Below are 15,358 nucleotides of genomic sequence, written 5' to 3'. Positions count from 1 at the left end.
AGATAGTGGAGCAATATCAGAAAGGTGTTACCCAGCGAAAAATTGCAAAGACTTTGAATCTTCGGATGATGTTATACACAGTTGCTGATGATAGATGCAAAGAATCTGGAACAATCTCTGTGTGTAAGGGTCAAGGCCGTAAAACCATACTGGATGCCCGTGATCTCCGGGCCCTTAAACGACACTGCACCACAACCAGGATTTCCTACTGTAAAGGAAATCACAGAATGGGCTCAAGAATACTTCCAGAAACCATTGTCAGTGAACACAATCCACTGTGCCATCCACCGTTGCCAGCTGAAACTCTACAGTGCAAAGAAGAATCAATTTCTAAGCAAGATCCACAAGCTCAGGCGTTTTCACTGGGCCAGGGATCATTTAAAATGGAGTGTGGCAAAATGGAAGACTGTTCTGAGGTCAGACAAGTCACGATTCGAAGTTCTTTCTGGAAATCTGGGACGCCATTTCATCTGGACCAAAGAGGACAAGGACAACCCAAGTTGTTATCAACACTCAGTTCAGCCTGCGTCTCTGATGGTATGGGGTGGCGTGGGGAGCTTGCATGTCTGGAAAGGCACGTTCAATGCAGAAAAATATATTCAGGTTCTTGAGCAACATATGCTCCCATCCAGACGTCATCTCTTTCAGGGAAGACCCTGCATTTTTCAACAAGATAATGCCAGACCACATTCTGCATCACAACAATCATGGCTGCATAGGAGAAGGATCTGGGTACTGAAATGGCCAGTCTGCAGTCCAGAGAGAACATTTGGCACATCATAAAGAGGAAGGTGCGACAAAGAAGGCCCAAGAGGATTGAACAGTTAGAGGCCTGTATTAGACAAGAAAGCATTCCTACATCTAAACTAGAGAAACTGGTCTTCTCAGTCCCCAGACGTCTGTTGAGTGTTGTAAGAAGAAAGGAAGATGCCAACCAGTGGTGAAAATGGCCTTGTCCAAACTTTTTTTTTTGGATATTTTTCCCTTAATATTTTTCCCTTTCCCTTCTCAGTTTAAACTTTTGTTCCGTGATTTGTGTTCTATTCTGAATCAAATATTAGAGGTTGGCACCTCCACATCATTGCATTCAGTTTTTATTCACGATTTGTATAGTGTCCCAACGTTTTTGGAATCTGGTTTGTAGGTGATCAATGTTATTCAGTTCATATGGTCATCATATTATGACCTATCTGTACTTGCTTGACTATATGTATGAATATTAAATGAGATTTGATGTTGAGCATGTACAAGCACATGCATACTTACTTTGATATTTATATTCCTGGATGTATTAGACCACCACCAAGGATGCATATTTAGTCATTTGTCTGGGAAAAAAAGCACTTTCTGTAAGTGTCAAACGTGTTTATGTCTACTTTTCAGTTGAAAGTTTGACAGAACTGATGTGATTAAGTGGCCTTTCATCACTCCCCTTTATTCAAATGTATTTCAAAAGGCACACTTTTCAGTGGTGTTAAGAGAAATTTGTCAGACCTGCTCAGCTGAGTTGGTGTATATGTGTTGTTGACGATTAAACATACTGTATGTGATTTTGGGCTAAATAAGAAATAAATGTTGTTGTTGTTGATATGTGTGTGCTTGCCAAACGGATGTTGGCAAGCAAAATTTCACACACACCAGCATTTTTTTTTTGGTTGGGTATAGATACACACATGGGCAGTGAATGGCAGTGTAATGAGGTGTCGATAACCTTTAATGGCTTTTCAGTCTGATTTTGGCCATCAGCTCACAGCTCCTCACTGTGCATCCTAACACACATTATTGGATCATTGCAGTGGTAGGTTGGATGACACTCACTATCGCATTCATTTACCAAGCCCAATAAATACTGGTGTCAGGCTTTCCCCTTGTCATTAAAAATAGTTTTTGTTCAGAACCGCTTCTCCCCCCTCAGCGAGGCATCCGCTGGGTCCTACAGTCCACCGGCTCTATTCATTGGCGACTCTATAGTTCGAAACGTGAGGATACAGGCACCAGCGAATAAAATCCTGTGTTTTCCTGGAGCCAGAGCGCCCGACATCCGCGCAAATTTAAAATCGCTGGCAAAAAATAACCGCAGGTACTCTAGTATAGCGATTCACGTCGGCGCTAACGACGCCCGGCTACGCCAGTCGGAAATAACTAAAGATAATTTTATAGAGATGCTTGAACTGGCTAAAACGATGTCGGATACAGTAATCTGCTCTGGCCCATTACCGCAGTTTCGGCGTAGCGACGAGACCTGTAGCAGGCTCCTCGATATAAATCGCTGGTTGTCGGAGTGGTGTCTGTAGAAATATACTGCTTTGACATATGTTACTTTGCTAAAGACTGGTAAAACATCTGTTATCAGATGTTGTGCAAACAAAGGAACAAAAGACTCACTCAAAGAGGAAGTGGAACATATCACTCAAAGAGGAAGTGAAACAAGACAACCGTACCCGACCGTGTTAAAACTGTCAACTTCGCACCTTGTGGTTTGACCCTGCTGAAGGGGTTATCTGCCCCTGCCAGAAGACAGTACAAACAACCAGAAGACCCCAAAAGAAGACCCCACCCCAAAAGACTTTGTTTGTCAGTACCTATAAAAGAGCTGAGCACGCACTGAAACATCGGAATCTGTACACAGAGTGCTAGTGGTTGTCTTCTGTGAACATTAAAGATTCCCCCTTCTGCGCAGACTGAGTCTTGAGTCTTCATTCTTTCTCAGCCTTGAGCAATGCATCCTCCAACAAAGAACCTGGGTTGAAGGACCCGCGGAGAAGACCAATAATCTCACAAATTTATTCCTTCAAATTGGCGTCACGAACAGGATCTTCTTCTGGATCAACAGAGGAGATTGGACAGGGCCAGGTGAAAGGAGTTTGGACAGAAAGCGACCGGTCGAATCACAAAAGGTAAGCAGACCTTTCATTCTGCTTCAATTGACTACTCTAAATAAACTTTGTGTCCAGACTCCGAGTATCCTGTATTAGAATATTGTTCTAAAAGGCTGAAAAAGACTGAATTGAATACGAGTTAAAAGACGATAGAAAATTTGGAATTACAATAAAAGAACGGTGACAAAAGAATACTGAGGTCGGACCACTATTGGCACTGACGAGTCCAATTTGGGGTCCGGCGTGAAATCTCAGTAGTGGGTTGGAGGCCCTGGAGTAATTTTAGATTACTTCTAAATTCCTTAATAAATTTAAATACAAGGGTGTTTTGTTATGGGTTGGAGTCCTTAGAAATAACACAAGTTGTTTCTTAAATTACCAGAGGTTATGGGTTGGAGTCCCTAGAAATACCAGAAGTTATTTCTTAAAGTACCAGAGGAATAATTAAAGAGAATTATCGTACGGGTTGGAGTCCCTAGTAATCACCCAGGTTGTTACTTAAATTTCCAGAATATTAGTTAAAAGGTATGAAGAGGTTTTTATACATGTGATATATGAATATATTGTGTTAACATGGCCAAATAAATACACAACGGTGTGAATGCTGTGAAACACTGGGAAAGACAGTCTGTTCTTCCGTGTTCACAGATTACATAATAAAGGGAATTAGATTCCTTTTTGTTCCCAATTCATTTCAATAAAGGGTGAATATCAGGTATTCCCCTGTTAATGTTAAAAGTGTAAAAACACATAATCACATTTACATACTGCACCACATGGGAATGAATGATTGTGAATAATAACAGTGAGAACAACTAGCACCCCCATTTGGAAGCAGAGGCAAGGTGTATCCGCCTGGGAAGTCTTACTCCCAGGTAGAAGCTTGATACCACCAAAGGGGGATATTTCAAGTGCTGACTCACTGACTTAAAAACGGTACTCCCCAGCTGTTAGTGCCACCTATTGGCAAGACCCCAGCTGGACATAATTCTCATAAAAAATAAAAAGACAAGCCTTTCCGTGGAAATAACATGGAAGGAGAACTGGATAAAGATGTAGGAGATGGTTGGGCTCCCGGAAGGGTTCTCAGTACGCTCGGCGAACAATTGATCGAGATGCACTTTGTGATAGACGTCACTTACCCTTCTAAGGAAGCAGCGGAACAAAAGAAATTACTCGACATTACCACCACAAAACTACTGATAGAAAAAGGCCAGACCAAAGAGAGTAGTGGGAATTGGGGCATAATATTTCGCTCCATAGCGCGAGAAGCTAAGAAAAAAGAGGGAGAAGCGGGAAGAATGTTGGAAAGTGCTGGGCTGTTTAGTCGACAAAAACATAAGAAGGAACAAGAAACACAAAAGAACAAAAGGATAAAATACAATAAATTCGCGGGATGGTGGGAACTCGCCAAAGTTCGCATGAAAAAGGAAAAAGAGGCACCACCTCCATATACCCCTGACCCAACAGCGCCTCCACCTCCCAGGGTGCCTGCATCAATATATCCTGTCCTGGAAGTCACGGGGGGCATCTTAACCTGTCCCGCTGAAGGTGTATCGTCTACCACACCTTCATTAGGAACTGACACCGTAAAAGCAGATCCACTGGTACTGCAACCCGGTGCACCATTCCAACATGCAAGGGCCCGGTACCAGGCCAAACATAGCAAGCCCCAACAGGTTCCTTCGACAGAGGAAAGATCAGAAACTACCTACAGGGAACAATCCACAACACAACCTGAACAAGGTCAAAAACCTGAAACAGTTACAATATGCCTCAAAGTACAGCAGGCACCAAAATCACTCGAAAGCCTAAACACCACGGGAGAAGAAATTGCAGATTTAATGATCCAGGCAGTTGAGGAAGCTAAGGCAGGACAAGGACATGAGATCAGGGAACCAATAGCTCATAGAACTAGAGGGAGGATTGGAACTGAAGGGTCTGGCTGGGAACTACCTAAGGGGGAAGGGCATGACATAGACAGGAACGAAGGTGAAGAAGAGGAAGATGAGGAAAATAATGGACTTGAGTTGGTAAGGGTAGCAGGGGTTTATCCACTGATTCAGAGAAAACCAGGGGAAAGGCCTGTGTATCAGCCATACACTTTAGGGGACATCACAGGGCTAGTTCACAAATTACCAAACATACACGACGGAGCACATCCATGGTTAGTGGCCTTGGAAAAACACACTGCCGGCGTCGACCTAGCCTTGGGTGACATTAGAGCAATATTGACCATGTGTTCCTCCAAATCTCAACTGTTAGCGGTAGAACGAGACGCCGGGACCCTCGAGACCCCCAATGAAGTTCCTATATACAATGTCCTCAACAACCTCAATCGCGCCCTAAGACAGTCCTTTCCACTAAAAGACGCGGCAGGTGGAATGACTAGAATTAAATGGGACCGCAAACAGAACCCACCTGCTTACCTCGACCAAGCAATAGATGATTGGACGGGTAGGACAGGGCAACACCCAGGGACACCGGGTCCAATGTCAATTCTGTTCAGGAAGGCAGTGTTAAAGGGGGTCCCAGAGGCTACATCGGACAAAATGGAAGACAACCCTGATTTGCAGGATAGCGATTTCTCCACATGGAAAAAACACCTGCTATTTAATCTCAACAAATGTCAGGATAAGGATTCCAGTAAGGGAGAAACTGTGGAAGACCTGCAACAACAGTTACTCCGAATGCAAATACAACAAGCAAAAAAAGAATTAGGTGGTAAACCAGAAAAACCAAAAAAGCAGTTAGTGGCCGCAGTTGCACCGCACCCCCCTCAGCCAATGCCGTCCTTCCCTTCTGGTGGATGGCAGCCTCCACCACAGTACCCCCAACATTCAGCTTACCCTCCGCCGGTTCCTTATGGACAGGCTGGTCCCCCTAGGGGGGAAAGAAGGGGTGGTTTCAGAGGGAGAGGTCAACGGAGGGGTGGAAACGGGGGACAAACCACAGGCTGTTTCACTTGCGGAGATCCCAGTCACTGGGCCCGAGCCTGCCCTCACAAGTCCACTGGCCCGCCAGCCTGGGGAACTCCATATCAGCACCGTCCTGCACAGCGAGGGAGATTCCAACAGCCGCGTGGAGGTCCGGGAGGCTTTCCGGCCCCACAAATGCCCATGACAAGTTGGGACCACTTTGAGGGTGGTACCCAATAGGACACCCCACAGACTGCCCTAGACAGTGTGGTGCCTACGGCGGATCCCATGCTGTCTATAACTGTAGACGGACTGCAAAAAGACTTCCTGGTGGACACAGGGGCTACACACTCCACAGTCCGGTCCGTATCGCGAGGTAAACTTTCCAACCTCACTACTACAGTCGTGGGCATCTCTGGGGATCCAAGGGTTCTGCCGTTCACCACACCACTTCCTACAGTCGTTGGCAACCAGACACTGTTACACAGTTACATTTGTTCCAAGGACGTACCGGTCAACCTCCTCGGCCGAGACCTATTGATACGACTGGGGGCCAGTATCACTTGCTCCCCACAGGGCCTAACTGTGTCCTTGCCAGCAGGAACGATCCTTCCGTGTCGCGAAATGGTTGAAGGCAATGGACAGTTTCTTCTACATCCCGCTCAGGATGTGTCTCCCACAGCGGACATCTATTGGGCTATGCTGAACTCTGAACCAAGTGCGTCCCCAGGTGTACTGACGATGTTCCAACAGTGGCAACCGTGGCTCTCCCAACTCCATCCTTATGTGCCTCCTCCTGACCCACCCCATCTCACTCTTTTTTATGACAGACATGACACCACCTGGTATCAGCACCAGTTCCAGGATAATTGTGAGGGTCATCAGTGGTCTGTCACTAGTACATGCCTTTTTGCGGCTCCGGAGGGTGTTGCGGCGGCTGTTACTCTCACACCGGAACAGGAACAGTGGTATATGATGTCCGCTGAGGCAGTCCCACACATTTCGTTAGCCCTAAACCCTGGACATCAGGCCAAGGAATTAGGTGGAATAGTAAAACGAGCAATTGCAGCAACCGATTGGGTCAATACTAGATTACCATATGTTTTATTCTCGGAATCCACTTCAACTTACCAAATTTTGCCCACTTCGTCCTTGATCAACTCCGCTGTGTTGCATCATGACACCTTGTCTCGGTCTCATGGTAGAGAAATGACGGACCATTGCGATTCACAGTCAATTCTTGATTCCATTCCACGTTCCCTGTGGTCTCAAGGACCTACCGACGTTGGTTGTGTCGGCATCCCTCCAGTCACTTTTACGTTGCATACTTCCGCTCCCGTGTGGCAGTCTCAATATCCACACAAACCCCAGGCGGAAGCCGGCATTGCCGAGACCATTGAGGGTCTAATCGATGCTGGGGTCCTCGAACCGTCTGGATCCCCCTGGAACACTCCTATTCTCCCAGTCGAAAAGAAGGGTACGGATAAATATCGTATGGTCCATGACCTCAGGAGAATCAATTCTCTCCTGGGAACTACATCTCTCCCGGTGCCCAATCCTTATGTTGCCCTGGCCAACCTGCCTCCGTCACACGCCTGGTTCTCATGTATAGATTTAGCCAACGCTTTCTTCTGCCTTCCATTGGCGGAGTCCTTGAGAGATGTCTTTTCATTCACTTTCAGGGGCCACCAATGGCGCTACACTCGCTTACCCCAAGGGTTTGCTCTCTCGCCCGGTCTTTTCAATCAACATCTGAAGGCTATCCTAGCTAAATGCCCACTCCCATCTGACTGTTTCCTGGTCCAATATGTTGATGACTTACTACTTTCTGCCCCCACGGCAGACGTTTGCCTACAAGCAACTCGCTCACTATTGACCTTTCTAGCAGAAGTCGGCTTCAAAGTTAGTAGGTCCAAGCTACAATGTTGCCGCAAACAAGTTTCCTTCTTGGGGCGCATGGTTGCTCAGACAGGGGTCTCTCTATCTAAAGACCATCGAAATTCTATTCTACACCATCCACGTCCACATTCTGTCAAGGACATGCTCTCCTTCTTAGGTCTGACTGGCTTTAGTAGGAATTATATCCCTGATTACGTGGGTCTCACTACCCCTCTCAGGGCTCTTGTGAACGCAAAAGGCATGAAAAACCTCCACGCACCATTAGAATGGACCTATGAAACTGAACAATGTTTTATCACTCTCAAACAACGACTTTCCGTGGCCGCTGACCTAGCAATCCCGGACTATGCGTTGACTTTTCATTTGGATGTTTCTGGAACAGATACTCACGTCAATGGTGTACTGTTCCAGAAAAAAGGGGGAGAGAGACGTGTACTCACATATGTCAGTGTCATGCTAGACAATATTGAACAACGACATCCATCATGCACCCAACATGCGGCAGGACTAGCTAAAATCATCACTAAAACAGCTCACATAGTCATGAACCATCCTTTGAAAATACTGACGGCACACAGCGTCGTAGCCTATGTAACCTCACAGGCCTTCACACTCACACCACTACGACAAAGGCGATTAATGGACATTCTCACTGCTCCACACATTAGCTACTCACATGCAGGTATAAACATGGCTGATCACATGGCATCAGATACCCCACACGAATGTGAGAAGAATGTACAGAAAGAGGAGAACATTAGACCATATTTACAAGCTGAACCACTTGTAGATGCTACAACTGAGTGGTTTACCGACGGATGTTGTTTTAGAACAGACCAAGGAACGTTGCAGGCAGCATGGGCAATAGTAGAACAGAAGGAAATGAAATGGGAAGTGGTCAAGGCAGAAAAACTGGAAGGACCTCAATCCGCACAAAGAGCAGAATTAAGAGCAGTCATTGAAGCATTGAAATTGGCACAAGGCCGAAAGGTTAACATCTACAGTGATTCGGCCTATGTAGTAGGGGCAGTCCATGTAGAGCTAAGGCAGTGGATGAGAGCAGGATTTCTCACAGCTGGTGGAAAACCGATAAAACATGAGGAAGAAATGAAAGAATTAGCCGAAGCCCTGTTACAGCCAGAAAAGGTGGCAGTCATAAAATGTAAAGGTCACAGCACTGGAACGGACCTGATTGCCCAAGGTAACAGACAAGCTGACTTCATAGCGAAACAAACTGCAGGTTACATACCCTCATCCATCATGGTAATGGACTCCCAACCACAACCTCCTGTGGATGACACACCACTCGATCTGACCAAAGCCACCCTAAAAGAATTACAGGAGAAAGCAAGTCCGGAAGAAAAAACTCTTTGGTTGGCCCGAGGAGCCACCAACACCGATTTATGGAGAGGCCCGGATGGGAGACCCATTTTACCTCCGGGCGTAAGACAAACGGCCATGGAAGAAGCTCACGGGGTGGGACACGTGGGGGCAACCCAAATGATGAGGAATCTGTCCACCTGGTGGCATCCGCAATTACATGATATGGCCCAGTACCTAGTGAGAACCTGCACGGAATGCAACCTGTACGGAATAAAACCCACATTGAAACCCATGTTGGGCATCTTCCCAATTCCACTGTGCCCAGGAAAAGAAATTGTGATTGACTACACGGATATGGTTGAACGGGTAGGACGACATAGGTACCTTCTGGTCATGGTAGATGCATTCTCGGGCTGGCCAGAAGCCTGGCCCGTGACTAGAGAAGATAGCAAAACGGTGGTCAAGTGCCTGATTAACCATTACATCCCGCAACACGGGTTTCCTGAAACCATTAGGTCAGACAATGGAACTCATTTCAAAAATAAGGATCTGCAAACAGTTGAATCTGCCTTAGGGTTAAAACACAAGTTTGGCACGGTTTACCATCCTCAATCACAAGGTAAAGTGGAAAGAATGAACCTATCACTCAAAACTAAATTGGCAAAAATCTGTGCACAGACCAAAATGTCCTGGGTTGACGCGTTACCATTGGCTTTAATGTCTATTCGTAGCTCGGTGAATAAAACCTCGGGGTACACGCCTTTTGAGTTAGAACATGGACGTCCCTTTCCTGGTCCTTCGTCACGACTGTTTATGACTACTGAAGCATCTGAAAAACTGTCTCCAAAAGCATATTTTAACATTTTACAAAGTGTTCTCTCCCAGCATTCTACGCAGGTCACAGGCCGAGGGTCCCAGCCGCCTGCAGGCAACCCCCCGAGTCCAGGGATAGAATACGTACTCCTGAAGGTGACCAAACGGAAATGGAGTGAACCCCGTTGGACAGGGCCCTACCAGATCACCGAGAGGACGTCACATGCTGTTCGGCTCAAAGGAAAAGGAGACACCTGGTTTCACCTCTCCCAGTGTGCGGCTGCACCTGAACCAGGCCGGACTGTCCCGGAGATCCAGGATGCCCTAAGAGCAGATGCTGGACACAACTGACCCCAAGATACAACCGGCTGGTTGTACATTTCCAAAGGGGGATTACCTTACTTCGCGTCCTATTATACTAGTTCCTACATTTTACTACTCTTAATTTGCATTTACTCAGTGTTCATATTGTTTTATATATTTTCTCTATAACTTTGCTTACCAGTCCTTCCACCCCACCGCCGGATGCCAGTGATGACGAAGAAGGTGTAATGTGGTCTTATGTCTAAATACTCTTTTGATTGTTTCTTCCTTCTTTTTGTATCATTACGGTCATTTTCTTATCATGTATTCCTGTTAGGTTACGGACGATTCAGGCCGACCCAGGGCAGGGTGGCTGTCATGTCTGTTTACTCCTCACTATAACCTTAAAAGACCCAGAGGAGATGTTCCAGCTTGACTATATGTCCGTTCTGTTTTATTGAACTATTAAATATAGTTCAAAAGGGGGAATTGTAGAAATATACTGCTTTGACATATGTTACTTTGCTAAAGACTGGTAAAACATCTGTTATCAGATGTTGTGCAAACAAAGGAACAAAAGACTCACTCAAAGAGGAAGTGGAACATATCACTCAAAGAGGAAGTGAAACAAGACAACCGTACCCGACCGTGTTAAAACTGTCAACTTCGCACCTTGTGGTTTGACCCTGCTGAAGGGGTTATCTGCCCCTGCCAGAAGACAGTACAAACAACCAGAAGACCCCAAAAGAAGACCCCACCCCAAAAGACTTTGTTTGTCAGTACCTATAAAAGAGCTGAGCACGCACTGAAACATCGGAATCTGTACACAGAGTGCTAGTGGTTGTCTTCTGTGAACATTAAAGATTCCCCCTTCTGCGCAGACTGAGTCTTGAGTCTTCATTCTTTCTCAGCCTTGAGCAATGCATCCTCCAACAAAGAACCTGGGTTGAAGGACCCGCGGAGAAGACCAATAATCTCACAAATTTATTCCTTCATGTCCAAAAAATAAAGTGGGTTTTATTAATAACTGGCCAATATTTAGGGGGAAGCCTGGTCTTTTTGGGCGAGACGGCATCCACCCCAACTGGGCGGGTGCCACTCAGTTGTCTAAAAAATTGGCTCATAGTCTTAGAACCAAAAAACAAAACTGACTCGCCAGAGCCGAGACCAGGCAGCAGACAGACCGGCTAAACTGAGTGTCTGCCATTCGCGTAGAGCCGCCACCCATCGTGTACAATATTGACACTGTGTCTGTACCTCGCTCTATTAAAACAAGAGATTCTACAAGAAACATTAATAAAACTCATAAATATGCTGACACTGTGTCTGTTCCACGGACTGGGCGGGGTGTCTGTTTCGGGAACTTACTACCCGTTACTATCACTCCTTCTGAACCTACCACCAGCACCCCCAACATAAGAATAGGATTATTAAATGTTAGATCCCTTACACCTAAAACGCTCATTGTCAATGAAATGATTACAGATCAGGGGTTCGATGTACTGTGCCTGACCGAAACTTGGTTAAAACAAAATGAATTTGTAGCATTGAACGAGTCTAGTCCTCCTGGATACAGCTATGTACACCAACCTCGCTTAACTGGAAGAGGAGGTGGCGTCGCAGTAATTTATAAGGATAACCTCGGTATTACTCATAAACCCGGACAAGGATTTAACTCTTTTGAAATTCTATATACCAGTATAACTCATGTAGTCTCACAAAATAAAAATTCATTCCATTGATTATTATTTATAGACCCCCTGGACCTTATTCTGAGTTTCTTAGTGAATTTACAGATTTTGTCTCCAACTTAGTTGTATCTGTGGATAAAGCCCTAATTGTCGGCGACTTTAACATCCACTGTGATAAATTAGAAGACTCACTAAGAACCGCATTCCTGTCTTTATTAGACTCAGTTGGAGTTAACCAACATGTAACAGGACCTACTCACGAAGGTGGTCACACGCTCGATCTTGTGTTGACCTTCGGTTTAAATATAGAAGATATAGTTACTCTTCCGCAATCTGAAATGGTCTCAGATCATTTCCTCATCGCTTTTAAAATATGTATCAAACACAACAAACTCAATCCCCCTCGTTATAGAGACAAACGGACAATTACATCAAGTACGGCACAGAGGTTTATTAATACCTTACCAGATTTATCAACGCTGATAAACTCACCGTCAGACCCCGCTGAACTTGACCAAGCGACCAAATCTAGAATTAACACTGCGTAGTACGTTAGATATAGTCGATCCCCTCAAAAGGAAGATAGTAAGAGATAAAAACTTAATTCCTTGGTATAATGATCACACGCGCTCGCTTAAGAAGACCGCCCGGAAATTAGAACGCAAATGGCGTCAAAGTAAATTAAACATATTCCGAATAGCTTGGAAGGAGAGCCTACTTAACTATAAGAAGGCTCTTAGCACGGCTCGATCAACATATCTGTCCTCGTTAATAGACAAAAACAAAAATAATCCCGGATTCCTGTTTAAAACTATAGCCAAACTAACCAGGAATAAGACAGAAATTGATTTTATGAATTTCTTTAATACGAAAATTGTCGCAAATATAGAGAAGATTAAAAGCACAACAAATAGCTCCGGCGATATTTCCATGGAAAATAATCTTCTAATAGACGACCACCGATTAGAACGATTCAACCCTATTAAAGAGCATGAATTAATCAAATTAATCTCATCATCAAATCTATGTACTTGCGCTTTGGATCCGATTCCAACAAGGCTCCTTAAGCAAATAGCACCCAATGTTATAAATTCTATCCTCAAAATTGTTAACTCGTCGCTTAGCACCGGCCACGTACCAAGTTCGTTCAAGGTAGCAGTCATTAGACCCCTGATTAAAAAGCCGGATCTTGATCGCAGTCAGCTTTCAAATTATAGACCGATATCCAACCTTCCGTTCATATCAAAAATCTTAGAAAAAGTTGTAGCCCAGCAGCTGAGCACATACCTAGACTGTAACAATATCCACGAAGTATATCAATCAGGATTTAGACCTCATCATAGCACTGAGACAGCGCTGGTTAAAGTGGTTAATGACCTGCTGTTGGCCTCTGATCAGGGACGCATCTCGCTGCTTGTCCTGCTTGATCTGAGTGCAGCGTTTGACACTATTGATCACGCTATTCTCCTTGCCAGGTTAGAGAATGTTATCGGGATTAAGGGAACAGCCCTTGAATGGTTCAGATCATATTTGACCAACCGATATCAGTTTGTGGACATCAATGGTGTTTCGTCTTCACATAGTAAAGTAGAAATTGGTGTTCCACAAGGTTCTGTCCTAGGTCCGTTACTTTTTTCTCTATACATGTTACCTTTAGGCAACGTCATCCGCAAACACGGTATTAGCTTTCATTGCTACGCTGACGACACACAGCTGTATCTGTCAGCAATGCCAGATCAGAGGCAGCAGCTGAACAAAATAGAGAATTGTCTGAAGGACATTAGACAGTGGATGCTCACCAACTTTCTCCTGCTAAACCCTGACAAGACAGAAGCGCTCGTAATCGGGCCTCAAGCAGCCAGGCATAAACTGGCTGACTACACAATAACCCTGGATAGCCTTTCTATCTCACCGAGTATTGAAGTGAAGGATCTAGGTGTCATCATTGATGCAGGTCTCTCATTCAGTTCGCACGTAGATAATGTCACTAGAATAGCATTCTTTCACCTTAGAAATATTGCGAAAATAAGAAATATCATTTCAATGCATGATGCAGAAAAGTTGGTCCATGCATTTATTACATCAAGGTTAGATTACTCCAATGCATTATTGTCTGGATGCTCTAGTAGGTGCATGAGTAAACTCCAGCTAGTACAGAATGGTGCAGCCAGAGTTCTAACCAGAACCAGGAAATTTGACCACATCACCCCAGTCTTACAATCACTGCACTGGTTACCCATCAAATTTAGGATTGACTACAAAATCCTACTTTTAACCTATAAAGCTCTAAATCGTCTCGCCCCACAGTACCTGAGTGAACTTTTGGTTCCTTACGAACCGCCACGCCCCCTTCGATCAATGGGTGTGGGGTCACTACTGGTACCAAAGGTGCAGAAGGTCACAGCTGGGAGCAGATCCTTCTCCTATAGAGCTCCGCAGTTGTGGAACAGCTTGCCTGTCAGTGTCCGGGATTCAGACACAGTCTCAGTGTTTAAATCCAATCTCAAAACCTATCTGTTTTCTCTGGCTTTTTGCTAAAGTCCTAGACCCTCATTTCACTTGATTTTGACGCAGTGTCAATTATAAAGTCCAGTTTATAACAGAGTCCCCCTGTTAGACACAGACAAAGTTAAATTCACCAGTTAGGCTGTCCTAGTTAGGGTACCGGGCCACTGTAGCACCACATACCATTATAACCACAGATTTCAGTATCGGTCGTACAGTGCAACCGTCTGCCGCTGCTTCTGTTTGTTTTTCTCCGAGACACGGAATCAAGCACCCAGACTACTGGCAGACCCCAGTGAAGAGACCAGCAAATAAATCCTGGTTCCTGACAACTGCTTTACAAGGACAAAACATGAAACAAACCAGAGGGTCACCACAGCCACCACCACCATTACAACTACAGCTTCAGGGATCTTCAAATGGACCAGTAACATCATTACGGACACGTAATCTAGACCATGACACTGAATACATCCTGGACTTCTCCAACCCTACAACTGTAGGACTCATTATATCATATCCAACCCTGCACTGACACCATTTGCAGGCTCACTCTACCCTGGAAGGGGGTCCCTCTCTGTATCACTCCTTCCCAAGGTTTCTTCCTTTCTTTTTTTTCTCTCTCCTAGAGTTTTTTTGTGTGGAGTTTTTCCTTGTGTGCAGAAGGGTCAAGTGTGGGGGGTGTCAACTGTAGGGCCTGTCAAAGCCCATTGAGACATACTGTATGTGATTTTGGGCTATATAAGAAATAAATGTTGTTGTTGTTGTTGTTTATATAATACATTTTCATCGAGACTTCTACTGACAGTTTTGAAGTTTATTTTTTTATAAAAAGGTGATGCAGTATTCTGGCGAGCAACCCTCGGTGATCCGAAACGACCTTGAGGGATGCCTTGCTTCCTCCAGCAAGTGCCACCATTCTCCCTCAAGGTCACCAATTCCCTATCGCCCACATCATAAATTGTTTTGGTGTCCTTCAGTTTACAAAAGAAGAAAGAGCATGGGCTTCCTTGGGTTACTGTGGTAT

The 15,358-nt window shown here is 45.0% G+C and overlaps 1 protein-coding gene across 1 annotated transcript; it reads left to right on the top strand.

Annotated features, from left to right (window-relative positions):
* The first annotated feature begins 6,991 nt into the window (after positions 1–6,991).
* LOC114801294 (uncharacterized) lies at positions 6,992–10,713 on the top strand. The gene is made up of 2 exons (XM_028999396.1): positions 6,992–10,378; positions 10,473–10,713. The coding sequence occupies exon 1, from the start codon at positions 7,007–7,009 to the stop codon at positions 10,181–10,183; it is 3,177 nt and encodes a 1,058-aa protein (XP_028855229.1). The 5' UTR covers positions 6,992–7,006; the 3' UTR covers positions 10,184–10,378; positions 10,473–10,713.
* Positions 10,714–15,358: the final 4,645 nt, after the last annotated feature.

Source organism: Denticeps clupeoides, chromosome 12, assembly GCF_900700375.1.
Source record: "Denticeps clupeoides chromosome 12, fDenClu1.1, whole genome shotgun sequence".
In the NCBI taxonomy this organism is placed as follows: Eukaryota; Metazoa; Chordata; class Actinopteri; order Clupeiformes; family Denticipitidae; genus Denticeps; species Denticeps clupeoides.
This window is presented reverse-complemented; position numbering and strand designations above follow the sequence as displayed.

Coding starts and splice junctions, on each gene's coding strand:
- LOC114801294 (XM_028999396.1), top strand. CDS start 7,007: ATGACGGACCATTGCGATTCACAGTCAATTCTTGATTCCATTCCACGT.